Below are 23,125 nucleotides of genomic sequence, written 5' to 3' on the forward strand. Positions count from 1 at the left end.
GGAGAGACCCTCACGATGAAGGCAGCAGAGTCTCTGCTGGGTCAGGGTGGCACCACTGAGGGTCATCTGGGGGGACAAGCCGGCTGAGTCTTCCCTGGGGCCCAGACATTGGCTGAGACCTGAAGGTGGGTGAGGCACCAGTGGAGGGCAGTGGGGAGGCAGGGGTGGAGCCAGTGATGGGGGCAGGTCCTTGGGGGGCCTGAGCCCCTGTGGCAGTGAGAGAGGCAGGCCTGGCCCTGAGGACCCACCAATGTGAGTAGAGAGGGTCTTAGGTGTGGGCTTTGGGGACCATGAGTCCCTGAGACCAGGCCACATTGAGTGATTTCCTGCTGGTGGGCGGTCATTGCTCACTTCCCAGGGGTTTGGTGGCCACTGGAGCTAGTGTTGCAGGGCTTAAGTGGGGCACATTGATTTTCCCTTCCTCAAGGCGAAGAGGGTAGATGAATGTATGAATGAATGAATGGATGGAAGGAAGGAAGGAGAGAGGAAGGAAGGAAGGGAGGGAGGAGTAAGAGTAGATGAATGAATGTGTGGGTGAATGGTTTGATGGATGGATTGGTGGATAGATGGATGGTTGGTGAATGTATGAGTGGATGGGTGGGTGGATGAATGGTTGGGTGGGTGGATGGGTAGATAGGTGGGTGGTGGGTGGATGGGTGGGTAGATAGGTAGATGGTGGATAAATGGATGGGTGGGTAGATGAATGGATGGTTAGTTGGATGGGTGGGTGGATGGATGGATGGTTAGTTGGATGGGTGGTTGGGTAGATTGATTGATGGACTAGCTGATGCATGTAGGCCAGCAGGAGGCAGGAACTCTGTGCTGTGTGGTTCTCACTTTGTACTGTAGCCTGATGGAGGCCTGCTGCCCACCCATGTCCGCTACCAGATAATGGCTAGTATTTTCTAGGCCACAAAGAATGTCCTGAGTGTGCCCAACAAGGAGGTTATCAGCACGCAGAACGACGTGGAGAGGTTGGAAATCCGAGAGCAGACTAAGAGCAAGTCGGAGGCCAAGTGGAAGTACAAGGTGAGGTGTGTGTGTACAGGTATGCTGGTGAGTGAATCTACCCTCAGGGAGGGCTATGTTAGTGAAAGAAGGTGGTGTGTGGGGCAAGTGTGGGCTTGGTGGTGTGTGTGTGTGTGTGTGTGTGCCTGTGGGGTATGTCAGGTGTGTGTCTGCCTGTCTGCAGGTGGGCAGTGCCGTGAAGGTCTTTGAGGGTCTGGGTGTGCACGTGGCTCCATGGAGCTACCTTCTGAGGGGCTGTCCTGGGCACATCTCGGCCTAAGAGCATGGATGGCGTTGCCCTTTGTGGCCTGCCCTGGTTCAAGCTCACACTCCCTGGAGCTGGGCAGCATCCGAGGGCAGGTCCTGTGGGGCTGCAGTGGGTCCCCAGGTGACATGTCAGAGGGAGGAGGCTGCCCAGTCCAGCTGCCTCTGCCCACTGGGCACCTGTGTGGGGCTCAGGGATGGTCCTGGGTTTGCTTTTCAGAACAGCAAACCCGACTCCCTACTGAAGATGGAGGAAGAGCAGAAGTTGGAGAAGTCTCCTCTGTCAGGGAACAAGGACAACAAGTTCTCATTTTCCTTCTCCAACAAGAAACTGCTAGGGTACGTGAGCGCTCGTGCCAGGAGGGGTTGGTTGCACGTGTGTCACATGCCACACACACACCCTGAACACTGCCCCCCCACATCACACACACACATCCCCTGCTTGTGCACACATGACACACACATACACCCTCCTGGAGGGCTCCGCGGTGAGCCCCCCTTCTGAGCTGGCTGCACCCAAGCCACAGCCAGGGCTGTGTTGCTCGGCACACCCCTCATGAGGGCCTCCAGGCAGACTCACTTCCTGCCTCCTAAGCCATAAGGTTTGGGTAGGTGGGGAGGGGGCAGTGGTGTGCGCCAGCAAGGAGTAGGAGAGTGTGATTGGGCAGATGTTAGCCGAGTGGCTGTCCTGGGCTGGCACAGAGGACGTGGTGGGGGTCAGGATCTTGGCCTTGGAGTCTAGAGGCCAGTGGGGAGGGGCTGGTATGAATCCAACACTCTCAAATCCATCTAAAATTATGGCCGTGATGGGGGCCATGGAAGAAGGATTTATGGGGCCTGGGGTGCTGTGGAGGCCTTGTGTGTCCAAGGGAGTCGGTGGGAGGGCTTCCTGGAGGAGATGGCACTGAGCTGAGAGATGGGGGCACCTCGCCTGGGAGGGTATGTGTGTGTGAGCTGGTGTGTCCGGGTTCTGGACTGTATAAGGGGTCTCCATCTGCTGACCAGTGTGGTGGGCTGGCCAGATGGGAGGTTGGTGGGCCAGACACCCTGTGCCCACCAAGAAGCCCCTCGGTGGCTTCGGTCCCACACCCAGTTGTATGCTGAATCCAAAGTCCAGGGTGGGTGCCCAGCAATCAGGAAGCAGACACGTCCCAGTGGGAATGGGGCCACTTTTCTGCTGTAGGCCTGAGTTTTCTCACCTGCAAGATGCGGGGAGAAGGCCATTTTTAGGTGGTGGGGGAACAGAGCCTGTCAGCATCTTGTGCTCTTGAAGAGCCTGGCACAAGTGGGCCTGTCGTTCCCAAGAGCTCACGGCAATGTGCCAAGGCTGCTTGGTGAGCGGGTGGGTTGGGTCTGATCTGCAGGGGCCCGGTTGCCCTGACTTCATGGCCCTGAGCACGGCCTTGATGTATCTGAAGCTCAGCTGCTGGGTCCCGGGGAGCTTCTGCACAGCATTAACTCTATGACTGACCGACTGCGCTACAGAGTTTAGAAATGGAAGGGAGAAAGGGAGACATGATTCTATAACTATGTCACACGTGTGTGTATGTACATGGGTGTGTGTGTACGTGTGTGTTGTGTTACGTAGCTCATGACTACACCCAGCAGGGCTCACTGCCAGCCGTCCTCTGTGTTTCCATTGGTGGGAATCAGAGCTGTACCTGTTGAGAATCGCAGATGCCTGTGCCCTGCCTGCTGTCCCCACTGCTGAGTGTGCGCTTGTGCCCTCAGCCCACAGGGAGGCAGCGGCTGGAGCGTTGGACTCTCCTCGTTCGCAGTAGCCCTGTCTTGCCCCAGGAGAGAGATGAGTTGTGTGAAACTTTTTAGACTATTGTGTCTACACCTCGGCCCTGAAATTATTTTTCTAGAATAGCTCTGTAGAAAACCCAGGCCAGTTGGCACTGGCTCCATCTGACACTGGGCTTATATCAGGCCCCAGGGCAGCCTGAAAGAAGGTGTGCTCATCCGTTGGCTAGGGTGAGGGGGCAGTGGGGGGCACAACCTTAAATAGCCCGAGAAAGGGCCAGGCATACTCCCTGTGTGTTGTGCGCTGTCTTCACTGGGGTCATGACATTGGAGAGGAGGCTGTGGGGTTGGGAAGGCTCCAGCCTGGCTGTTGGTCCTCCAAGGCCTGTGGGGGGTGGTGCTGGAGGCACTAGCCAGGCTGTGTGAATGTCCACTGACCGGCCTACTTCTGCCGCCCCAGCTCCAAGGCCCTCAAGCCACAGCCAGGCCCAGGGGTGTTTGGAGCCTTGCAGAACTTCAAGGAGGACAAGCCCCAGCCAGTGCGGGATGAGTATGAGTACGTGTCGGATGACGGGGAGCTCAAGATTGACGAATTTCCTATTAGGAGGAAGAAAAATGCTCCGAAGAGGGACTTGTCCTGTGAGTTGGGGGGACATGGGGAGGGGGCAGGCCCAGCCCCGTATAGGCCATCTCAGGCATGTGGAGTGGGCATCGGGTGTGGCTGGACCAGGGTCCCCCTCTGCTCCTCCAAAACTGCTGCTGACTCCCATATGCTCTGCTTTCAGTCCTACTGGACAAGAAGGAGCCGCTGCCCACGCCCATTACGAAGCCAAAGCTGGACTCGGCTCTCTACAAGGTAAGCGAGCGCCTTCTGGGTGACTGAGCTTTCTGCGTGGAGAGCAGAGGGGGACGTTCTCCTGGGGAGGCTGGCTGGGCTCCAGATGTGGAGCTCTGAGCCCCGGGACCCTGCACAAAGGGAAGCAGATGTGGGACTTGTGGAAGGTCTGCAGGTCTCTGTGAGTGGTGGGGCCTTGGGAGCCGCCCTCCGTAGTCAGATCCACTGTGAAGATAGTGCATCTCCTTGATGCCGGAGGACTGGGGTACAGGGAGTAGCAGGCCAGACCTGCTGGGGGTTGGGTCTTGCACTAAACGTGTGGGGGTTAAGTTAGATGTCCTCCAAGGCCATGCATGTCCAACCCAGGATGTGGTGGCCGTCTCCAAGAAAGCCAGGTTCCCTGTTGGGGTCATACCCTGCCTGCAGAGCCACTTGCCAGGGGCTATTAACCGGTGTCCCTCGGGTGCAGGCACACTGCCTGTTCCCAGTCCAACCACGCCGACTCCTCTTGTATCTATGTTCAATATTGGGGTCTCATGTAAGGTCCTGTGAACCAAGGTTCACCTGGGGAAATGGTGCAGGCGGGGCTCCAAGATCCCAGCGCAGAGCTCTGGCACCTGTGCCCTGCTCTGTGTGTCTGGTCAGCCAGCCCCATGGTGCTCATTACAAGGACAGGCTCTTTAAAAACCTCTTTTTCTCACTGAAGGGAAACAGTAGTCCCTACCCCTACCCCCAAGTCCTTTTCCGACCAGCTACTCTGTCCCCACAGCAGAGTGATGACTCCTCTGACGAGGGTTCGCTGCACATAGACACGGACACTAAGCCCGCCCGCAATGCCAAAGTGAAGAAGGATGGCGGGGGTTCGGCTGCGGGCATCTTGGACCTGCTGCAGGCCAGCGAGGAGGTCGGTGCGCTCGAGTACAACCCCAACAGGTAGGCCCGGTGCCCACGGGGAACTTGGGGAAGTGGCTGCTTCCACAGAGGTGGGCCAAGCAGGGCTCCGTCAGCCCACGTCCCAGAGGCCAGGCGGCCAGAGCAGGACCCCTGCCTGGCAGAGATGGTGCCAGGTGGCCAGAGAGGTGAGAGGGGGCTGGCTGTGCAGGTCCTGTGTGTTGCAGAGCTCCTGACCGAAGGCACAGAGCTCTGAGGACGGATGATTCTAGAGCCTAGATGGGGAGTCAGGTGAGAAGTAGTTCCGCGTTGGGGCCATGGAGGGAGGAGTCTGTGGGGCCACCATACCTTTAGGTGCCTGTGGGGAAGCAGGGCCAGGCTGGGCACCTGGAGGGTGTCAGGGTTGTTCCAGGCCAGGACGCCAAGCTGTCTGTGTCTCATCACTTCCCGAATGCCATAAAAATAACATAAGAAAAATTCCACAGTGTGTGCCCAGTGTCGGGGTCAAGGGCATTTAATGGGCCTCTCTGGGACCCCAAGCTGGCGTCCCTGCAGAGCCCTTATCTGCGGCAAGGGAGATGATGGCTTCAGAGCTCGGGGACGTGAGAGCCCACTCCCTGAGGAGGGGCTGGGTCGGCCAGGGGTCCCAGATTCCCACACCAGCTGGGGGGGGTGTGGGAACCAAGCCACGCTGTCCTCAAGACCTGTGTGCCTCCAGATGTGCAGCCTCAGGAGCCCACTGGCTGCTGATGTATATGCTGTTCTTTCCCGGAGGCCCTGCGATTCTGGGCGGTCGGGCAGGCCAGGACACGTGTCTGCTCAGCTCAGGCGGTCTTCTCTACCTAGGCCTGCCCAATTGCAGTCCTTTGCTTTGAGAGAAATGGATTCATCCTCTTTGGGTTTTGCATTGGTGGAAGGCCACTGGGCTTGTTTTTCTCATGGTGGTCCCAGTTAAATTCTCTTTTGATCCCAATTAACTTTTGTTTTTATGCATCATGGCCATTTTTTTTTTTTTCACATGTACCACAGACAGACAACCAAGGGATCAGGGCCCACGCCCCCTGTAGCCTCCCCATTCTGGGGACCTCAGCCACCATGGTGGGGGGTGGCTCCCCTCCTAGTCCTCGAGCCAGCAGGAGAGTCCTGCTGCACTGATGGGGAAACTGAGGCTCAGAGAGCTTAGGTGACTTGCTCAAGGCCGCACCGCCAGGAAGCGGCAGAGGCAGGGCCAGAATCTCCATCTGCTGATAATGGAACCCAAGCGTGGGGGTCTTGGAATGTTAACCATGCTGGGCGGTGACATCCAGCCAGGAGGGACTTGGCTTGAGGAAGTCAGGGCTCATGTGACCTGCTCGGGGTTCGCTTGGTCCTCCAGATCTGCGCTCCACCCATCCCCCTCTGCCTCTCAGTCTGTGCTTCCAGAATCGAGGTCCAGGGGCTACATGAGCCCGTGGAGGCAGCACGTCAGCCCCGTCTTAGACAGTGGGACTCCGGGAGGCGGATTAGGGCTTGATTGAAAAGCGTTCTTGCTAAATCAAAGGGTTGTATTTTCTTTCATAAATTACCATTATTTGTGCAGTGTTATGCTCACAGACAGCCATAGGCGCCTCCTCTCATGGGAGTGGAGCGTATGGCTGGAGGCTTCTACAGAGCTGTGGGGTGCAGATTTCCTGTTCAGCATTAAGTGGTTTTTGTAGATGAGCAAACCTAAGCCCCTCACTGCAGAGATGCCCTGTGGCCTTTGCAGTGGTGGGAGGGACCCTGACCTGAGGCCCTTTGCCAGGAGGAGAAGCCTGGCTGTGAACCCCCTTTTCCTGGAAGGTGCTGGTGCCCGGGCTGGCCCCTCACCTCTTTGGAGGTGCCTTTCTTCTGGGAAGGCTATGGCTAGCTGGGACCTCAGTGACCGGTTGATGCTCAGACCCTGGAGAAGTGCCCTACACGCCCTGGGTCCCCCATGAGTCCCAGGGAGAGGCACCCCTGGGATGAGGGCAGATGGGGCTGGTGCCAGAACTCTGCATGGAGCTGGGACACAGGAGCTTGGGCTCCTGACTGAACCTGGACACAGCCTGCCGGGAGGAGGGCAGCCAGTTTGAGGATGCGCTGTGAACTGCTCCGTAGGCACACACGTGTGTGCTCACACACGCCTGCACACGTGCATGTGTGCCTGCTGGGGCTGGGTCTCCTCGGCTGCCACAGGCAGTTCCTTTCCCAGGTCTCCCATTTGGAGTGTAGGTCAGTGTTTGATGGTCCATTTGCTCTGTTTTAAGTATTTGCTGTTTGGAAAAAGGCAGCTGAAGAAAATGGAGGAAAATATGTTAATTTCTTGTGGATGGTTTCCTTAGTGTTTACTGCCTGGGGGTGAGGGAAAGAGAGGATTTTGGTATGATAATTGGAGGATTAAGGTATTATTTTCCATGCGCACTAGTTAGACTTTGCTCCTTGATTCGCCGGCCCACGTGGACAGCCTGCAGCCCTGGGCTCCAAGGCCCCTCCCTCTCAGGTTGCAGCCGAGCTGGGCTGGGACCATGAGGTCCAGATGGCACAGGCAGGCGGCTGGCTTCCATGTTGGCTCCCGGAGGCCCCTCATGGTGAGTGTCCCGGCCCCCACCCTCCCATCCCTGCAGGAAGCCAGGTGTTTGTCTGGGCCATGAGGCTGGGTGAGGGTGCCTGAGACCTTCAGGGTGAGCCTGGAAGGGCCTCATTCGTAGAGCACTGGAGAGCCTGGCAGAGGGTAGGGGGCCAGCTATCAGCTCTTGCTGGCTCTAGTGCTGGGTCGGGGACCTGTCCGGGCTCAGAAAGCATCAGCGATGATGGTACAGCAATGATATTACCGCTACCAAATGCCGTGTGCTCTTGGCTGGGTCTGGGTAGCCCTTTGCTGTCATGGCGTGGGACAGTGGGGGTCGGGGGTATGCTGGGGCAGGTGGAGAGTCTGCTGGAAGGCTCCTGACTCTCCACGGCGGTCTGACCATACTTGATTTTTCCCATTGTTTGTGCCTTTGGAGCCGTAATCCATTTGCTTCCAGCAAAACCCCAAAACGCTGTGGTCCAGTGTGTCTCGGGCAGGGCTTGGGGAAGTGGTATTCGTGCAGCGCTGCCCAGAGAGGCGCCTGCCCGTCGCCTCCTCCTGGCTTGGGGCAGAGTCCTTGGCCTGGAGCCCAGCAGTACCCCTCACAGGATGGCTTTTGTCCAAACTTGCCTCGGTGGGCCCCCAGGCCCACAGGGGACCACCCTCTGTGTCTGTGCTTCCTGGGGCCAGCTCCATCTCCCTGCACCCTCCAGCCTCAATCTTGGGAACCTTATTTCTGAGCAGGGACTCCTTCTTGTTCTAATGTCTTACTAAACATGCTTCCAATACTTCTCGGAAGTGGAGGAGGGAGCAGGGACCATGCAGAACCACCAGGGGCCCATGTGGACTGGCACTTTTGGGGGCTGCTTCTGGGTCTGGCAGCCCTGCAGGTGGGTCCATCCCCTGGGGGCACATGGGGCAGGCAGGAGGGGGCCTGGATGTCAGACACACAGGGCGGGCCCGCTGCTGGGGCTCCTGGGCCTCCTGGGTCTGCGACCAGGGAGGAGGGCTAAGCAGTGCCCCACTCCAGGTCCTGCTTCCTAGGGTCCCAGGGAGCAATGAGAGGTATGGCCAGGCTCCCCAGAGGCCGGGGTGGGCCATCCTGACCCAGGTGGACAAAAGCCTGGGGTGATGGGCAAGGGTGAGAGTCTGGGTGCTGGTGCAGGTGCAGTCATGAAAAGATGGTGTGAGTCACCTGGGGAGATCGAGTGCCATGGGAGGGAGAGGGCTGTGCTGCCCCATCTCAGGTACCAGATGGGAGGATGCCCTTGAAGACATGGGGGAGGGAGCGCTTGGGGCTGGGGCTGAGCGCAGGAGTCCACGGTGGGTGGAGGCGTGCACAAAACCAGCTGGAGTGCAAGAGGGAGGGAGGAGCGTGGCCTGGGTCCCTGGGGGAATCTGCTTGTTGACCTTTGGTAGGAGATCAGGAGTAATGGCACCTTTGTCTACCACCTTCTATCCCTCTGCCCCTCTTCATCCCCTCCCTCTCTTCTCTCTTTATGCCCCTCTCTGTCACAAGGCCTCCAGCCCTCCTTTGGTGTTGGGGGGTGGGAACGGAGGGTAGGGCACGGGGATAGCTGGCTCTTTCCACGGGGGAGTTATCAGCTACCACTATCCTCCACCCCACACCCTCTGCTGGCTGCTGAGTGGGAGGATGTGTGGGCCATGGGCTGAGTGCCTGTCTCTCTGTGCCTCCAGCCAGCCCCCCGCCTCCCCCAGCACACAGGAAGCCATTCAGGGAATGCTGTCCATGGCCAACCTGCAGGCCTCCGACTCCTGCCTGCAGACCACATGGGGTGCTGGCCAGGCCAAGGGCAGCTCGCTGGCGGCCCATGGCACCCGGAAGAACGGGGCTGGCAGTAAGAGCGCAGGCAAGCGGCTGCTGAAGAGGGCGGCCAAGAACAGTGTGGACCTGGATGATTACGAGGAGGAGCAGGACCACCTGGACGCCTGCTTCAAGGACTCGGACTACGGTGAGCGCCGCTGTGCGGGGAGGGGCGCTAGACTTGGGGGTTGGGAGCCGGGCCCTCTTATGGATATGATTCACAGACCTTAAAAGCCACCCTTTAAAAGCGTGTAACTCAGTGGTGCTTAGTGTATTTGGAGGGATGCGCATGCCACCATCATCACACCCAATTTGAGAACGTTTCATCATCCAGAAACGAAACCCTGCGCTGTACCTGTTAAGAGTCAGTACGTCTTCTCTGGCCCCTGGCAGCCACTGATTTATGCTGCTTCGCAGATATTCCTAATCAGGGTCTGTCACGTGAACAGAATCGCACAGTGCTTGGTCTTTGGTGCCTGTCTTCTTTCATTAGCATACTCTTCAGGCTTCATCCACGATGTAGCACATGTCAGCTCTTTGTTCCTTTTGATGGCTGAATACTATTCCACCACGTGGACACACCACATTTGTTTATCCCTTTATCCATCCACAGGCCCTTGGATGGCTTCCACCTTTTGGCAGCTGTGAACAGTGCTGCTGTGAATGTGGGTGTGCAGGGAGTTTTGTATGGCCTGTGTCTATGGTGCTCCTGTGGTGTATACCTGGGTCGCTGCCTGTTTCACCTTCTGAGAACCTGCCCGACTGTTCTCCACGTGGCTATACCATTTCAGACACGTTGAGACCGTGTCCATCCTATGTCTGTGTAGACAGAGAAACTGAGGTCCAGAGTGGCTTTGTGGCCCTGAGTCTGAGGTGGGCAGTGAGTTGGTGGCTGGGCCATAGCTGTGGCCTCTGCCCAGGGGCATGGCCCCTCGCCTCCCACTACAGCCCTTCCTTCCAGGCCTGGCGCTTTGGGTTCCAACGGGCTCTGAAGGAGCTGCTGTTGGCCGCCTGGGAGGGGACTTGGAGTGAAGACCTGCCTCCATGCCTCAGCCCATTGCCCATAGATGTCCCAGCCCCCGCAGGGTGCGCTGTGCTCCTCAGGGTCAGGGCCGTGCTGGCCCCCATGGTGCAGGGCCTGTTTTCAGTTCAGTCCTGATGGTCTGAGGGCAGTGTATTTGTCCTGGAGACCCTGTCCCTGGAGAGCCCTCCCGTGGTGAGGCTGGACCTGCCCTATCTGGTGGGCACTTTCAGACCTCACTGAGGGGCCTGCTGTGGTCTGACAGATCAACAGCGGAGTGAACTCCATTTTCTGGGCACCATTTTCTGGATTCGGGTGTCACAAGCCTTGGAGGTTGAACCTGTAATGGGAGGAGGTACCCAGTGAGTCACCCAGGGCTGCCGTGTGGGTCTCCCTCCTCCAGAGACTTGCTGAGGTTAGCCTGGGCTCCTTCAGAGCCACTCAGTTCCGTGGACATCAGGTGTTTTCTTCTCTGATAGCAGCAGAGGAGACGTTTTGAGAATTGGGCATTCAAGTGGGTGCGGTGGCCAGGCTGGGGTAGGAACAGCTGGTCATGGGGGCTGGATGGAGCCCCTTGTCTGGCCCTCTCTGGACCTCAAGGGGGCCTGGGCTTGACAATTTCAGAGGCCACCTGTGCCTATGCGTGTGGCAGCCACACCAGGAGGGCTGGTGCTCTGCAGCCTGGGGACAGCCTGGGGGATGCCGGTCATAAGCTCTGCCAGTAGCCTGCAGCAGCCACCCTCCTGTGGCCACACCAGCAGCCCAGCCCTTCTCCCCTTTGCCGCTCTAGTTTACCCCTCCCTGGAGTCGGATGAGGACAGTCCTGTTTTCAAGTCCCGTTCCAAGAAGAGGAAAGGCTCAGATGATGCTCCCTACAGCCCGACAGGTAGTGCTGGGCGCTGGAAGGGGAGCGCCATCCACACACGAAGGCCAGCAGCCGTGTTCCACACCCACTAGCTCTGTGCGGGGGCTCAGACGGGGTGTCACTTGCCTGCGGGAGCCTGACTGGGGTTCCATTTCTTTCTCCCGGGACCTCAGCCCAGGTGCTTTTGCAAACTCACCCAAAGGCATCCCAGCTCCTGTCAGTAGGGCAGTGCGGTGTCCCTGTCTTGAGGTGACCCTCTGCCTAGTTTCTCCTCAATGAACAGCCCTGGGAGGGTCACGATTGCACCTGGCCCCCCATCATGGCAGCCAGCGGGGTGGGGTCTGGCTCACCTAGCACGTGACTTCCCTCCTGACCTCTCCTGTCTTGCTGGTGTAGGGAAACCAGCCCCACACCAGGTTGGGGCCCATGCTGACACTCCCCGAGTTGTGACTTGTCCCTGGGATTTGGGGACAAACTGGGGCAGGGCCGGGGGATCCCAGGAGGGCGCACAGGCAGTGGGTGGCTGCTCGAGGCAGGCTGACCTTCTCTCCCGCAGCGAGGGTCGGCCCGTCGGTGCCAAGGCAGGACAGGCCTGTGCGCGAGGGGACCAGAGTGGCCTCCATTGAGACCGGGCTGGCAGCTGCTGCAGCCAAACTGTCCCAGCAGGTGAGGAGGGGGCCCCCTCCTGGGCTCAGGCTCCCCAGATGCCTCTGCTCCCCCCACCCTCATGTATGGAGACCACCCAGTCTGGGGCTGTCACAGCCTTGGGGACATTTGAGTATTGCCGACCCCGGTTCCTCTAGGCTCCCAAGTCCCTGCTAGTGGGAAGCAGAGAAGCTGGGAACTGGTGGCAGGAGTCTCATGGCAGCTCGGAGTGGGGTGGTGGGGAATGGAGGGGGTTAGGGTGACGGGGGCGGGGGCCCATACTACGTGTCCACCAATAGGTAAACTCAGATTGAGTCTGTCCACTACAGCCGAGTGCTGGTGCCACATCCCGCACGTCCCTGTGTCCGGGACGGCCCACCTCACAGAGGGGGGCCTGGTGGTCTCTCCACAGGCCCCAGTACTGCTCTGCAGAGCTCGTGGTGGCTGGAGGTGGGGCTCGGGCGTGATCCAGCCCTTTCTGCTCCTGCAGTGCTGGCTCGCTCAGCTCCATGGGAGAAGCCTTGTGCACAGCAGACCAGGCTGCTCCCAGGCTGCAGGCTGCTTCCCAGTGTCCGAAGCCTGGCCAGCGCTGTGGGGTGACACACCTGCATGTTTTGTTCAAAGGAGGAGCAGAAAAGCAAAAAGAAAAAGAACACCAAAAGGAAGCTGGCTCCCAACACCACCTCCCCTTCCGCCTCTGCCTCTGCCGGCACCACCTCGGCCTCCACCACCTCGGCCTCCACCACCTCGGCCTCCACCACCTCGGCCTCTACCACCTCGGCCTCCACCACCCCGGCCTCCACCACCCCGGCCTCCACCAGCACGGCCAGCAGCCAGGCCTCACAGGAGGGCAGCTCACCTGAGCCCCCACCAGAGTCCCACAGCAGCAGCCTGGTTGACCACGAGTACACGGCAGCCGGCGCCTTTGCTGGGGCCCAAGCCGGCCGTGCCTCTCAGCCCATGGCCCCTGGGGTCTTCCTCACCACGAGGAGGCCCTCCTCGTCATCCCCCAACAACACCGCTGCCAAAGGTACCTTGCCCGCCGACCCTGAGTCACCTAGACTTGCAGACTGTCCCTGTGGATGACCACAGGTCTCCTTTGTCCCTGCAGCCATGTGTGTGTATGGCCAGGCACTCAGTCAGTATGTGAAACAAATGGTCCCTTTCAAGACCAAGAGCTCTGGTTACTCACCAGGGGGGTTCTGGTTACCTTGGAGTTAGGTCTGGCCCTTCAGACTCCCAGGGCCTCGGCTTTGGGGCCTGGCTTGAAGTCAGAGTGTGGTTGGTGGTTTGCCGAGGATTCACTGGGAGGAGCCTAAGGTGACCCAGGCTCCTCTGTGTGAATTAGGGGTGGGACGGCTGGCCGGGTCTCGTGGCATTCCCTACTGTCACCCCCCAGACCCCTTGCACCATGGGCGTGAGGCCCAGCCGGCCATGGACATGGGGAGTGTGGCTCTAGGTGGCCCTAATGCCATCCCTGGCCTGTCCCTACCCTACTCACCACGGCCCAACCCCTTGTCGACATAGTCTCTGAGTGGGGCGCTTTGTTGACAATTGGTGGTTTTGGAGGGATGCAGAACTCCCTGGACCTGGGAATTGCAGGCCCATTTTACAGACAGGGTGGGGGCTCAGGAGGGTTACAGACCTCCATCCCACATGCTGCTCCTGTCACTCATCTGTCCTTTTTGTGTCTCTGCCTCCCCCAGGAAAGCGTACAAAAAAGGGCATGGCCACTGCCAAACAGAGGCTTGGGAAAATTTTGAAAATTCATCGGAATGGAAAACTGCTCCTTTAAAGTTTGGAAAGCCAGGATCCTTCTGCTCCGCTCAGGACCCTTGGAGCCCTGCTAAAACATCAGCCCCCAGGAGGGTGGCCTTGCTGCCTCACCCCAGGGAGGGCCTGGCCTCTTCCCGGCAACCATCCCCCTCACATGAGCATCTGTTGCTTCAGCGGGCGGAGCTCGCCAACACGGACAGACGTCCTTTCTCAAGTTGCTTAGAGTGACCAGTTCCCGAAACGTGGCCCTGCCAGTTTGAGGACCATTCCAGTTTCAGGACAGCCTCCAGGCATCCCCGAGCATGGGTGTGATTGCAGGGCCTTTGCAGCTCTGCTGGGAGCATGAGTCCTTCAAGGAAGGAGGAGTGAGCCAATGCTCACCAGGCCCAGAGTCTGAGCTGGCCACAGGCTGGTAGCCTCCAGAGGCTTTAAAAAAGGCAAAGAACACTAGAGAGGAAGAGGAGGAGAGATCGGGGTGTGTATGTGCCCCCCTTCTCTTCCCAAGTGATTCTCAGACAAGTCCAGAGACTGTTGGGCCCCAGCCAGGAGAGGAGCCTCTGTGCTCCCCGGCTGGTGGGTGGTGGGCCGGATGGTGGGTGTTGCACCCTGAATGCCTGGGGCATTTCTCAGGGCTGGCTGGGGCCATCAGCAGGGTCAGTGTGTCAGTGTTGGGGGGGAAGCCCTCATGGGGTCCCCAGGGAAGGGTTCAGGCCCAGACACAGTGTGGGGCCCAGGGGGCCCAGGCTAAGCCACATGGGTGGTCCCCGTCCAGCCTGACCATCTATACTCCGAGAAGCACTTCCCAGCCAAGGCACCCCGCCATATGCCTGGTGGGGCAGATGGTGGCCGGGTGGCCCAAGGACTTGGGGGCCAGGCACTTCTGTCTTGTCACCTGTTAACGTTTGGTGTCGAGTGCATGGGTGGCTCCTGGACCACGTGTCTGCCCATCGACACGGAGGGGCTGGATTTGTTTCTCAGGCAATCCTGTATTTTAATTTTAGATGTATTTCCTGAAGCATATTTTTCATAGAATGTAGCGTGTAAATAGCTTTTTAAATAACTTCTTTTTTATAAGAGTAAAAGTATCTTTAGGAATTTCTTTCTATAGAGTCCTTCATTAACATTTATACGAGTTTTTTGCCGAGTATGATGAACAGTTGGGTTTCCGATGCTTTTCCTTTTCCTTCTTTCTTTGTATTATTATGGTTATTATTATTATTTTTTCTTTTAGGAACTAAGGTATTGCCTGAAAAACAAGTGATGTCTTTGCAGCCTTATATCTGTCTTTACAGAAGCAAACAGTACACAAAAGATCTATTTCAGACATATTTGAAGAGGAATCTTCAACTTGAATACCAGCTCTTTCTTTCCTTCTTGTTGATGAAGGGGGTGGGGGTACAGTTATTTTACTAGCACCTTGTGAAGTGTTTCTGTGTTTTGTGATGCTGTAATTTATTAATGTTTGTAGCTTTTTATATTTGTACATTTCTTATGAGCTTTGTTTATATGCCCATCCCTGGGTGTTCTGTCCATGAGGAGAGGCAGCTTTGCGTGGGCCTTGCCACCCTTGCTCATCCTGTTTGGGGGATGCAGCCCCGGGACCCAGAGGCTGGGAGGGGTGAGCCTCATGGGGCCCTGACTATTCCGACCCGGCGTTTTGAAGGTTTCCTTTCCTGTCCTTGTTGAACATTTATATAATCTAACCTGGCCATCAAGCTGTTCTCTCTCTTCCTCTCTCTCTCTCTTTTATTTTTTTAATTTTATTATTATTATTTTGGCAACATGTACATTTCTAACAAAGTTTATTGTGGCTATTAAAGTGTTTTATTTCCCAATTCATATTACTCTTGTATCGAGTCCATGAGGTCTAAGGTAACTTAGATCAAAGTTTTAAAAGAGTAAAAATATTTCAGGTTTTGTACAGAACCATGTCTGTGTCATTTCTGCCTTGTTCACTGTCATCCACTCTGGTGGTGAGGACGGTGGGGATCCTCGACGTTGGGGAGAGGAGTGGGCCAGTGAGTGGGCTGGGTGTGAGGGTGGGCAGTCAGGCCAGGCCCCCTACCCAGGCCCAGCCCTGGCTGCCAGCTTTCCCCTTGGAAAGCCTTTGGATTGCCCACAGGGCATATGTACTGCCCTGCACCCCAAAGCTGCAGCACCCTGAGCCAGCCTGCAGGAGTAGGCAGAAGAGACCCTTGGTCAGAGTGGGCAGCCTTTGAGACCCTGACAGTACCAGCCCCAGCCCCTAGCATCCTCAGGAGCCTCTAGTACCTTCTTAGTGTTCACACGTGTGCAGTTTAGTTGAGTCCGGTGAGAGGCACCCGAGAACATGTGCAGAATTTCAGTCTAAAGCTGGCGTTAGGGACTTCCATGATGGCGCAGTGGTTAAGAATCCACCTGCCAATGCAGGGGACATGGTTTCGATCCCTGGTCCGGGAAGATCCCACATGCTGTGGAGCAACTAAGCCCGTGCGCCACAACTACTGAGTCTGTGCTCTAGAGCCCACGAGCCACAACTACTGAGCCTGCATGCCACAGCTACTGAAGCCTGCGTGCCCTAGAGCCCATGCGCTGCAACTACTGAAGCCCGAACGCCTAGAGCCCGTGCTCCACAACAAGAGAAACCACCCAATGAGAAACCCACGAACCGCAACGAAGAGTAGACCCCGCTCACCACAACTAGAGAAAGCCCACACGCAGCAACGAAGACCCAATGCAGCCCCCCCAAAAAAGCCGATGTTACAACAAATGAACAAAAGCAGACCCCTCCCCCCACACACACATACACAGATGAACAGTGTAGGGCACAGTGAGGATCGAGGATTAGGGAGAAAGAATGACCAACTGGCCAAAGGGGACTGCCACAGAGGAGACCCTAGGCACACGCTGGGGCTGCCCCGGCTGCCAGGCATTTCAGACATTGCTGGGCCCTGGTATGCAGTGTTTAGCCAAGGCAGCTCCACAGCCTGAATTTGCTCCGCTGGACCCCACAAGAGGGGCCTTTGCAAACCCCATGGTTGGGCATTCACCCTTCCTGGCAGCTGTCCTGTCCCTGCCCGGATCCAGCCAGATCCTGCCCTGTGGCTTTCCCAGGGGTCCCCGCCGCCTCACCCCACAGCCGCTGGGGGACCGTGCCAAGCCCTGGGCTGTTCTGTACAGCCCACCCTCCCGAGGGCTGGCTCTGGCTGCCCAGCCTCTGAGCTGGAGTCCTTGAGGCTGAGCTATCTGGGTGCTCCTTGGGTCTTCCCATCCCAGCATGGCTGTAGGGACTGGGTCTTCAGAGGGCCATCTGGGACCTGGGGCCCTAGGCTTGGGAAAGACCTCCCAGAAGGTACCCAGAGCCTCTTCCCTGTCCCTAGGCCCTATCCTGCGCTGCACCCACACCATCCTGGTGCAGCATGGCCTGGTCGTGCCCTGTGCCGTCACTGTGGCCCCAGCGGCCCTTGTGTTCGGGAATGTCTGTAGGTGGACTAGAGGCATGCATTTCTGGGTGTGCCTGCAGCATGGGCAGCAAGGGGCCTGTGTCGCTCTGTGCTTGGTGCTGACTGTGGCCCTTCCAGGGTCTTCTCCCCATCTCCATGCAGGGCCAAGAGCCCTGCGACAGTGAACTGGTAGGGGAGGGGCTGAGCAAGCTCCCTGCGCGGCCCCACGGACCCAGCCCCTCATTTGACAGGTAGATAAACTGAGGCCCACACTGAAGCCCTCCATGGATGAGACTTGAGTGCTCCAGGATTGTCCCCTGCTCACCATAATTTCTCAGCCTCCTGGCAACAGGTGTAAGTGGAACACCACCATCGTGTTTAGGCAGCTCCTGGGGGCCGCAGGATGCCAGCAGCAGGGTCCTGGAGAGCCACCTGACCAGCAACAAACTTCGCAAGAGGAAAGGTTGCGATGAAGGGTTGCACGTTAGGCCTCTGAGATGTTGGGAGCTGTTTTTTTACTGCAGGCTGCCTAGCTCTGTCTGACTGAGACTCACCTGCGGCTGTGTCCTGTGTACTGAACATGGCATAAATAAACAAATTGCCCCTTAAGTCGGCTTCCAAATTTCAGCTGAATTTTAGTCATTTCCCGAGCACCTACTGTGTTCCAGGCTCGGTGCTGAGAACCTTCCAGAGGCTTCATCGGGGCCGATTTTGCCAAGGAGGACTCCAAGCTCAGAGGGGCCATCTGTTCCCCTGCTCCTCTTGGGAAGCCTGGGCTTTGCCTGGGACCCACACTGCCACCTGCTCACTTGTACAGAAGGACAGGCTGTGATGAGACACACCCATGGTGTTGTGTTACACTCCAGGTGAATGAAGGGGGTCTGGAAGCTTCCCTGGAGCAGCCCATGAGATGAAGATGTCTTCAGCAACACAAGCAAAGGCCCCAGGGCAAGTGACCAGACCTCAGGGTGGTCAGATGGTGGGAGATAGGGCTGGAGCTGGCTCAGAGCAGGTGGAGGGTGTCCACACAGTGGGGAATGTGGCAGGCCCTGGGGAGCCCCTGCAGGTTAGCAAGCAGGTGCAGTGGACTCTCCGGGAGAGCAGCCTCTGCAGGGTAGTCTGAGGGCAAGGGGTTTACTCTCCCCCTGGTTCACATTCCCCTAGGATCCCCCTCCTCCTAGGGCTCCCTCTCCCCTCAAAGGCTCCCCCTCCCCCAGGTCTCGCCCTCTACCCCTTGTGCCCATCAGGCACGTGTTCCCATCGTCTCTGTGCAGGTGGGGAGCTTAGCCCCGCCGGCAGCCCAGTCTGCTTTGCATGGTCCTGCCTGGGTGCTCAGAGCCTTGGACGGACCCAGAGCCAATCCCCAAACCTGCAGGAAAGAGTCCCACTTGGTACCTTGGGGCAATACTGAGAGTGACCACCAGGGGGCAGGGGAGGGCCATGAACGAACAGTCCTTCAATCGAATAGCAGTTCATTTAGCAAGTGTTGTCCTGTGGGCAAGACCCTGGGGCTAACTGCCGAAGGGACAGCAATGGGCAAAGAGAAATAAAGTTAACAGCCTACTGTGAGCGTTGGGAAGGAGATGATAATAATCAGATCAGCTTGGTCCTGAACTGTTTAAGGGCTGAGTGTGCCGGGACCTGTTTAAGTATCTGGCCTGTATTAGCGCATTCACGCCTCACAACTGCCCTCTGAGGAAGGTCCTACAACTGTCTCTATCCTATCAAGGAGGAAACTGAGGCACAGAGTCTCACAGTTAGTGGAGCTGGCAGGACAGTTACAGAGCCCTTGAGCTGATGAGAGACACCATCCTGCAGACAGCGGCCAGGAGGGCAGCTCCCCAAGGCCCAGGAGGAAGAGCTGTGCAAGAGTAGAGAGAAATTGCACAATTGCTACCGTTCAAAGGCCCTGAGATGGGGACAAAGTGAGGTGCCGTCTTTGAGGATGGCTGGAGCGAGGGGCTGAGCACAGGGGACGGGGTGGAATGTTGGGCAGGGCAGCAGGCTGGGCCATCCCCTTGCCCGGCTCTCCCTTCCATCATGGGGCTCTCCCTCTTTCCCAGGCTGCACAGAGACCTTCAACCCCCACTTTCCCCCAACCACACTTTCCCCTCTGGACCCAGCCCACCCTGCCTCTGTGCACAGCCCTGAACCGGGAACCCTCTTTGCAGATGAGGACACTGAGGCAGGTCTTGTGTTGGACACATGGCTGCCGGGGTCTCTGCCCTCCTTGTCCACGGTACTGAGCGCTGGATGGTGTGTGGGAGGAAGAGTGAAGAGGGCTCACTGTCCAAGGGTTAAAGAAAAAGATGCTGGGCTTCCCTGGTGGCGCATTGGTTAAGAGCCTGCCTACCAACGGCAGGGCACACGGGTTCAAGCCCTGGTCTGGGAAGATCCCGGAAGATCCCACATGCTGAGGAGCAGCTAAGCCCATGCACCGCAGCTACTGAGCCTGCATTCTAGAGCCCGTGAGCCACAACTACTGATCCCATGTGCCACAACTACTGAAGCCCGTGCACCTAGACCCCGTGCTCCGCAACAAGAGAAGCCACCACAATGAGAGGCCCGCGCACCACAACGAAGAGTGACCCTTGCTTGCTGCAGCTAGAGAGCGCCTGCGCACAGCAACAGAGACCCAATGCAACCAAATATGAATAATAAATAAATAAATTTTTTAAAAAAAGAAAAAGATGCTGCTGATGTAAAACTTCAGGCTGTGTTCCCAGCCCTGTGAAAGCAATTCTCCATAACAATAATGATAATGGTGCATAAGCTTCCTATCAAAGACATTAGAGTCTGGTGCCGAGTTCCATAGGTTTCATGTAGTGATTGTGCTGCCAGTGTGGTCCCATTTCCTGAGTGCCTACAGTGTGCTGGGCAGGGTGCCATGAGCTTTCTCCCAAGGCTAATCACTTACCACTGCCCCTACACCTCAGGCTCGGGTCCTGGGACTGGGAGGCCTCTCTGAGGAGGTGACCTTTGAGCAGAGCCCAGAGACCATGGAGGAAGAGTGTTGCGACCAAGGGAACAGTAGAACAAAGGCCCTGGGACAGGATCCAGCTTCGTGAGGAACAGTGGGGGCAGTGTGGGTGGAGAAGTTGGCAGGGCCAGGGTTCCAGCAAGGCTTTGTCTGCCTCAGGCCTTGGTCCAGGCTGCGCCCCCTGACGTGAGTGGCTATCCTCTTTTTTTTTTTGTGGTACGCGGGCTCCTCACTGTTGTGGCCTCTCCCGTTGTGGAGCACAGGCTCCGGACGCGCAGGCTCAGTGGCCATGGCTCACGGGCCCAGCCGCTCCGCGGCATGTGGGATCCCCCCGTACCAGGGCACGAACCCGTGTCCCCTGCATCTGCAGGCGGACTTTCAACCACTGTGCCACCAGGGGAGCCCTGAGTGGCTATACTCTTGGCCCAAGGAGTCCATGGCAGGCCCAGCCCAGCCTGGCTGTGGAACCTTGGGGCTGGCCTCACCTTCCTCATCTGCAGAGTGGCTGATAGCGTGACCCCACACAGAGGTGCTTCAGGGCTGACTTCTCCCCACAGGCCCGCCATTCCCACCTGGCCCTCTGCTGGGGCATGCCCCACTCTACCTGCCTGCCCTGACAGCCTGTTTGCTATGTGATCTCAGGCAGGACTTCCCCTCTCTGGGCCTCTTCTTCCATCAGCCTCCCTGATGATGAGGAGGGGGATGGAGTAGGGATCTGGAGCTGAGGGGACAGCATGTCCCCATCTGGTCTGCCCTACATCTTCTCTGCTATGGCCTGCAGAGGACTGCCCACACAGGAGGCAAGTCGCAGCAGGACACAGGACACAGCCCGGCCTTAGGTGGCCAGGCCTGGCCTGAGAGATCTGTCAGCAGACGTGCCATGTGCACCCCGACTTGCAGAGGTGTGAGGTGTGGAGCAGAGGCTGCACCCTGGGCTGGGTGTGTACCCAGGTGGTTGTGTCGATGATCAATTAAATGTTTATTCACATCCAGTTTGCAGTCTCCTTCCCATATTTTGGAGTGGATCCTTACTTTTCACGACTCACGGCTTTGTGTCCCCAGAGCCCGGTGGACGGAGGGACACCAGGTGGGGCTGCAGGGTTGAGGAGGGGTGCTGGTGTGAGGGGAGCACTGCGGGCTGTCGGGCAGCCTGACAAATGACCTCCCTCCTCAGCCGCCAGCCCGCCTTTCCCAGGCTGAGTCCCATCGGCCGCCTCATCCAAACATCCCAGGGGATGCCACCTCGGCAGAAAAATGATGCTGTTCCATTAACATCTGACACGGATTTGCAGGCCCCAAACAGACGAGCGTGCATGTAAACACCCGGCCTAGCTGGGCCCTCGCCCGGCTCAAAGCGGGATCCTCGTAATTAATTGTCCGCCTGCCGGCCTGCCGGCCTGAACCCACACTCCAGCCCGTGTTATTTCAAGATCGCAATCCGTCCTGTCCCCCCGCCCCACCCAACTGCATTTACCAAACAGCGGATGTGCTGGAGCTTGTAGGAAGGAGCAGAGAGATGGTCCTGGCTCTGCAGTCCTCAACTTCCTCCCTGTAAAATGGAGCCATCGCCCTGGCCTCTCTGATGGTCAGGAGAACAGGACCCATGTGCCTGGCTTGAGTTGGGCCAGAGGATCTGCACACTCATGAGCATGCTGTCTCGGGCTGCCCAGCCCGAATGGGTCGGTTGTTGAGAGAGCACAGCCCCGACGGGCCACCAGGGTCTCCACACCCCGGATGTGGGCTCAGCTCAGCTGACACTGCTGTTTATCTTTTCTACTCATTTTGGCTGATTTAGTAAGTGTGTAAAGCCACATGTGTTACAATATGTGCCTTTTTACCTTGAAGAGGGACAATTTTTTGTAGAATGCTGTTCTAGAATGTTGTCTAGAGTCAGTGATACCTTGTGCATATGTGTACACCAATAATACCTCTTCTGCTTATCAAAGAGAAATCTCATATAAATGGGCCACAATTCTGAGTAAGCTTTGGTCTGCCACATTTATATTTCCTCCCTTCCCTCCTTTTTGGGTTAATTTATTTTAGAGTTTAAGAAAACTGCATGACTTTGCCTGTGATGGGCCATCAAGGGTCTCCCTGCTCTGCACCTGCAGCTGGTGGAGATGCCACCTCTGTGAGCTGTGACATGGGGACAATGATCTTACCTTCTATGGGATCATAGGGATAAACCAAAGCCAGGCTCACAGATGGGTCCCTACAATGTGTTCTGGGATCAGTATCTTTGTTCAAATGCTTAAATCTGGGGGAAAAACCCAGTCTAACTCTCTTATTCTTTTCTTTTTAAACGATCTAACTATGACCCCCTAGGATGAACTGTAGTTAATGGCCAAGAGCAGGGATCCCAAGTTTATCCTCCATCAACATCCAGGTATTTGTGGCCCATATCACACAGACATTTGTTGGTGGGTTTCTCTTGGTGGCTGTGGATTAAGCTCTGGCAAAGTTTATTGGTGTCTGTACTCTGCCCTTCCCAGGGAGTTACCAGGAGCAGTGCCAGGGTTAGGGGTTAGGGGGTGGTTCCACGAGAAGGAGGCATCTGGGGGCTTGTGGCAGATGTAAATAAGGATACTTTCTGGGGAATTCTTTCATTTTTTGTTTCTGTTTTTTCTGTTCTAGACTCAGACCATATAGTTTTTGTGACTGTGGTTTTAGGATATATTTCCAATCTATCAAATGCTCCATGTGCTTCTTGAATTGCTGTGCTGCAATCTGTGAAGCAGCTCTGAAGGCGGGGGAAAGGGGGCTCATGCTCCAGCTATGGTCTCCACTCAGGGAGGAGGAGTGCCTTCTCCATCTGTTCAAAACCTCCCTCCTCCTCTCCCCTGATGTGGGTATTCTCTGGGTTCAGCTCTCCTGCCCTCACCCTGCAGTCCTCTGGAGGGGACCCCTCAGCTGTGCCCACTCAGCTGCTCCAAACCCTCACTCCTCAGTGACTTTGGCCTCAGGGGCCCTTCTTATCTGTCATTCCACCAACACGCTTAGATGGGTTGATTCTGGCTTCTTCAGGTCTCATGTACCTGCCTGCCCCAACTTAGCCTTCCCCAGGATGCCTTATACCAGCCCTGTCCTGACTCTGTTTCCCTGATTCCCTCCTTCATGGTCCCCAAATTCAGTCCCAGACACCACCTCCTGTGGTCATTCTTCAGCTCAGCCACCTTCTGTGGCTCCCCACTAACTGCCTACAGGATCCCCACAATCCAGGCCTTCCATTCTTTCATGCCTCAGTGCCCACAGCCCCAGCAGGGCATCCTCTGTGTGGT

At 57.1% G+C, this 23,125-nt stretch overlaps 1 protein-coding gene across 3 annotated transcripts in view; it reads left to right on the top strand.

Moving 5' to 3' along the window:
• PHF2 (PHD finger protein 2) overlaps positions 1 to 15,371 on the top strand; it is a 94,566-nt gene extending 79,195 nt beyond the window's left edge. Inside the window, exons 13-22 of one of the 3 annotated variants that reach the window (XM_033857824.2) lie at positions 910 to 1,029; positions 1,493 to 1,611; positions 3,479 to 3,657; positions 3,804 to 3,874; positions 4,626 to 4,786; positions 9,012 to 9,286; positions 10,950 to 11,045; positions 11,581 to 11,690; positions 12,294 to 12,699; positions 13,376 to 15,371. In XM_033857824.2, coding sequence (XP_033713715.1) covers positions 910 to 1,029; positions 1,493 to 1,611; positions 3,479 to 3,657; positions 3,804 to 3,874; positions 4,626 to 4,786; positions 9,012 to 9,286; positions 10,950 to 11,045; positions 11,581 to 11,690; positions 12,294 to 12,699; positions 13,376 to 13,464 — 1,626 coding nt within the window. In that variant the 3' untranslated portion in view covers positions 13,465 to 15,371. Of the gene's footprint in view, positions 1 to 909; positions 1,030 to 1,492; positions 1,612 to 3,478; positions 3,658 to 3,803; positions 3,875 to 4,622; positions 4,787 to 9,011; positions 9,287 to 10,949; positions 11,046 to 11,580; positions 11,691 to 12,293; positions 12,700 to 13,375 lie in introns of all 3 variants that reach the window. The other 2 variants (XM_033857825.2, XM_033857823.2) reach the window with 2 other exon arrangements.
• The last annotated feature ends 7,754 nt before the right edge of the window (positions 15,372 to 23,125 follow it).

Source organism: Tursiops truncatus, chromosome 6, assembly GCF_011762595.2.
Source record: "Tursiops truncatus isolate mTurTru1 chromosome 6, mTurTru1.mat.Y, whole genome shotgun sequence".
In the NCBI taxonomy this organism is placed as follows: domain Eukaryota; kingdom Metazoa; phylum Chordata; class Mammalia; order Artiodactyla; family Delphinidae; genus Tursiops; species Tursiops truncatus.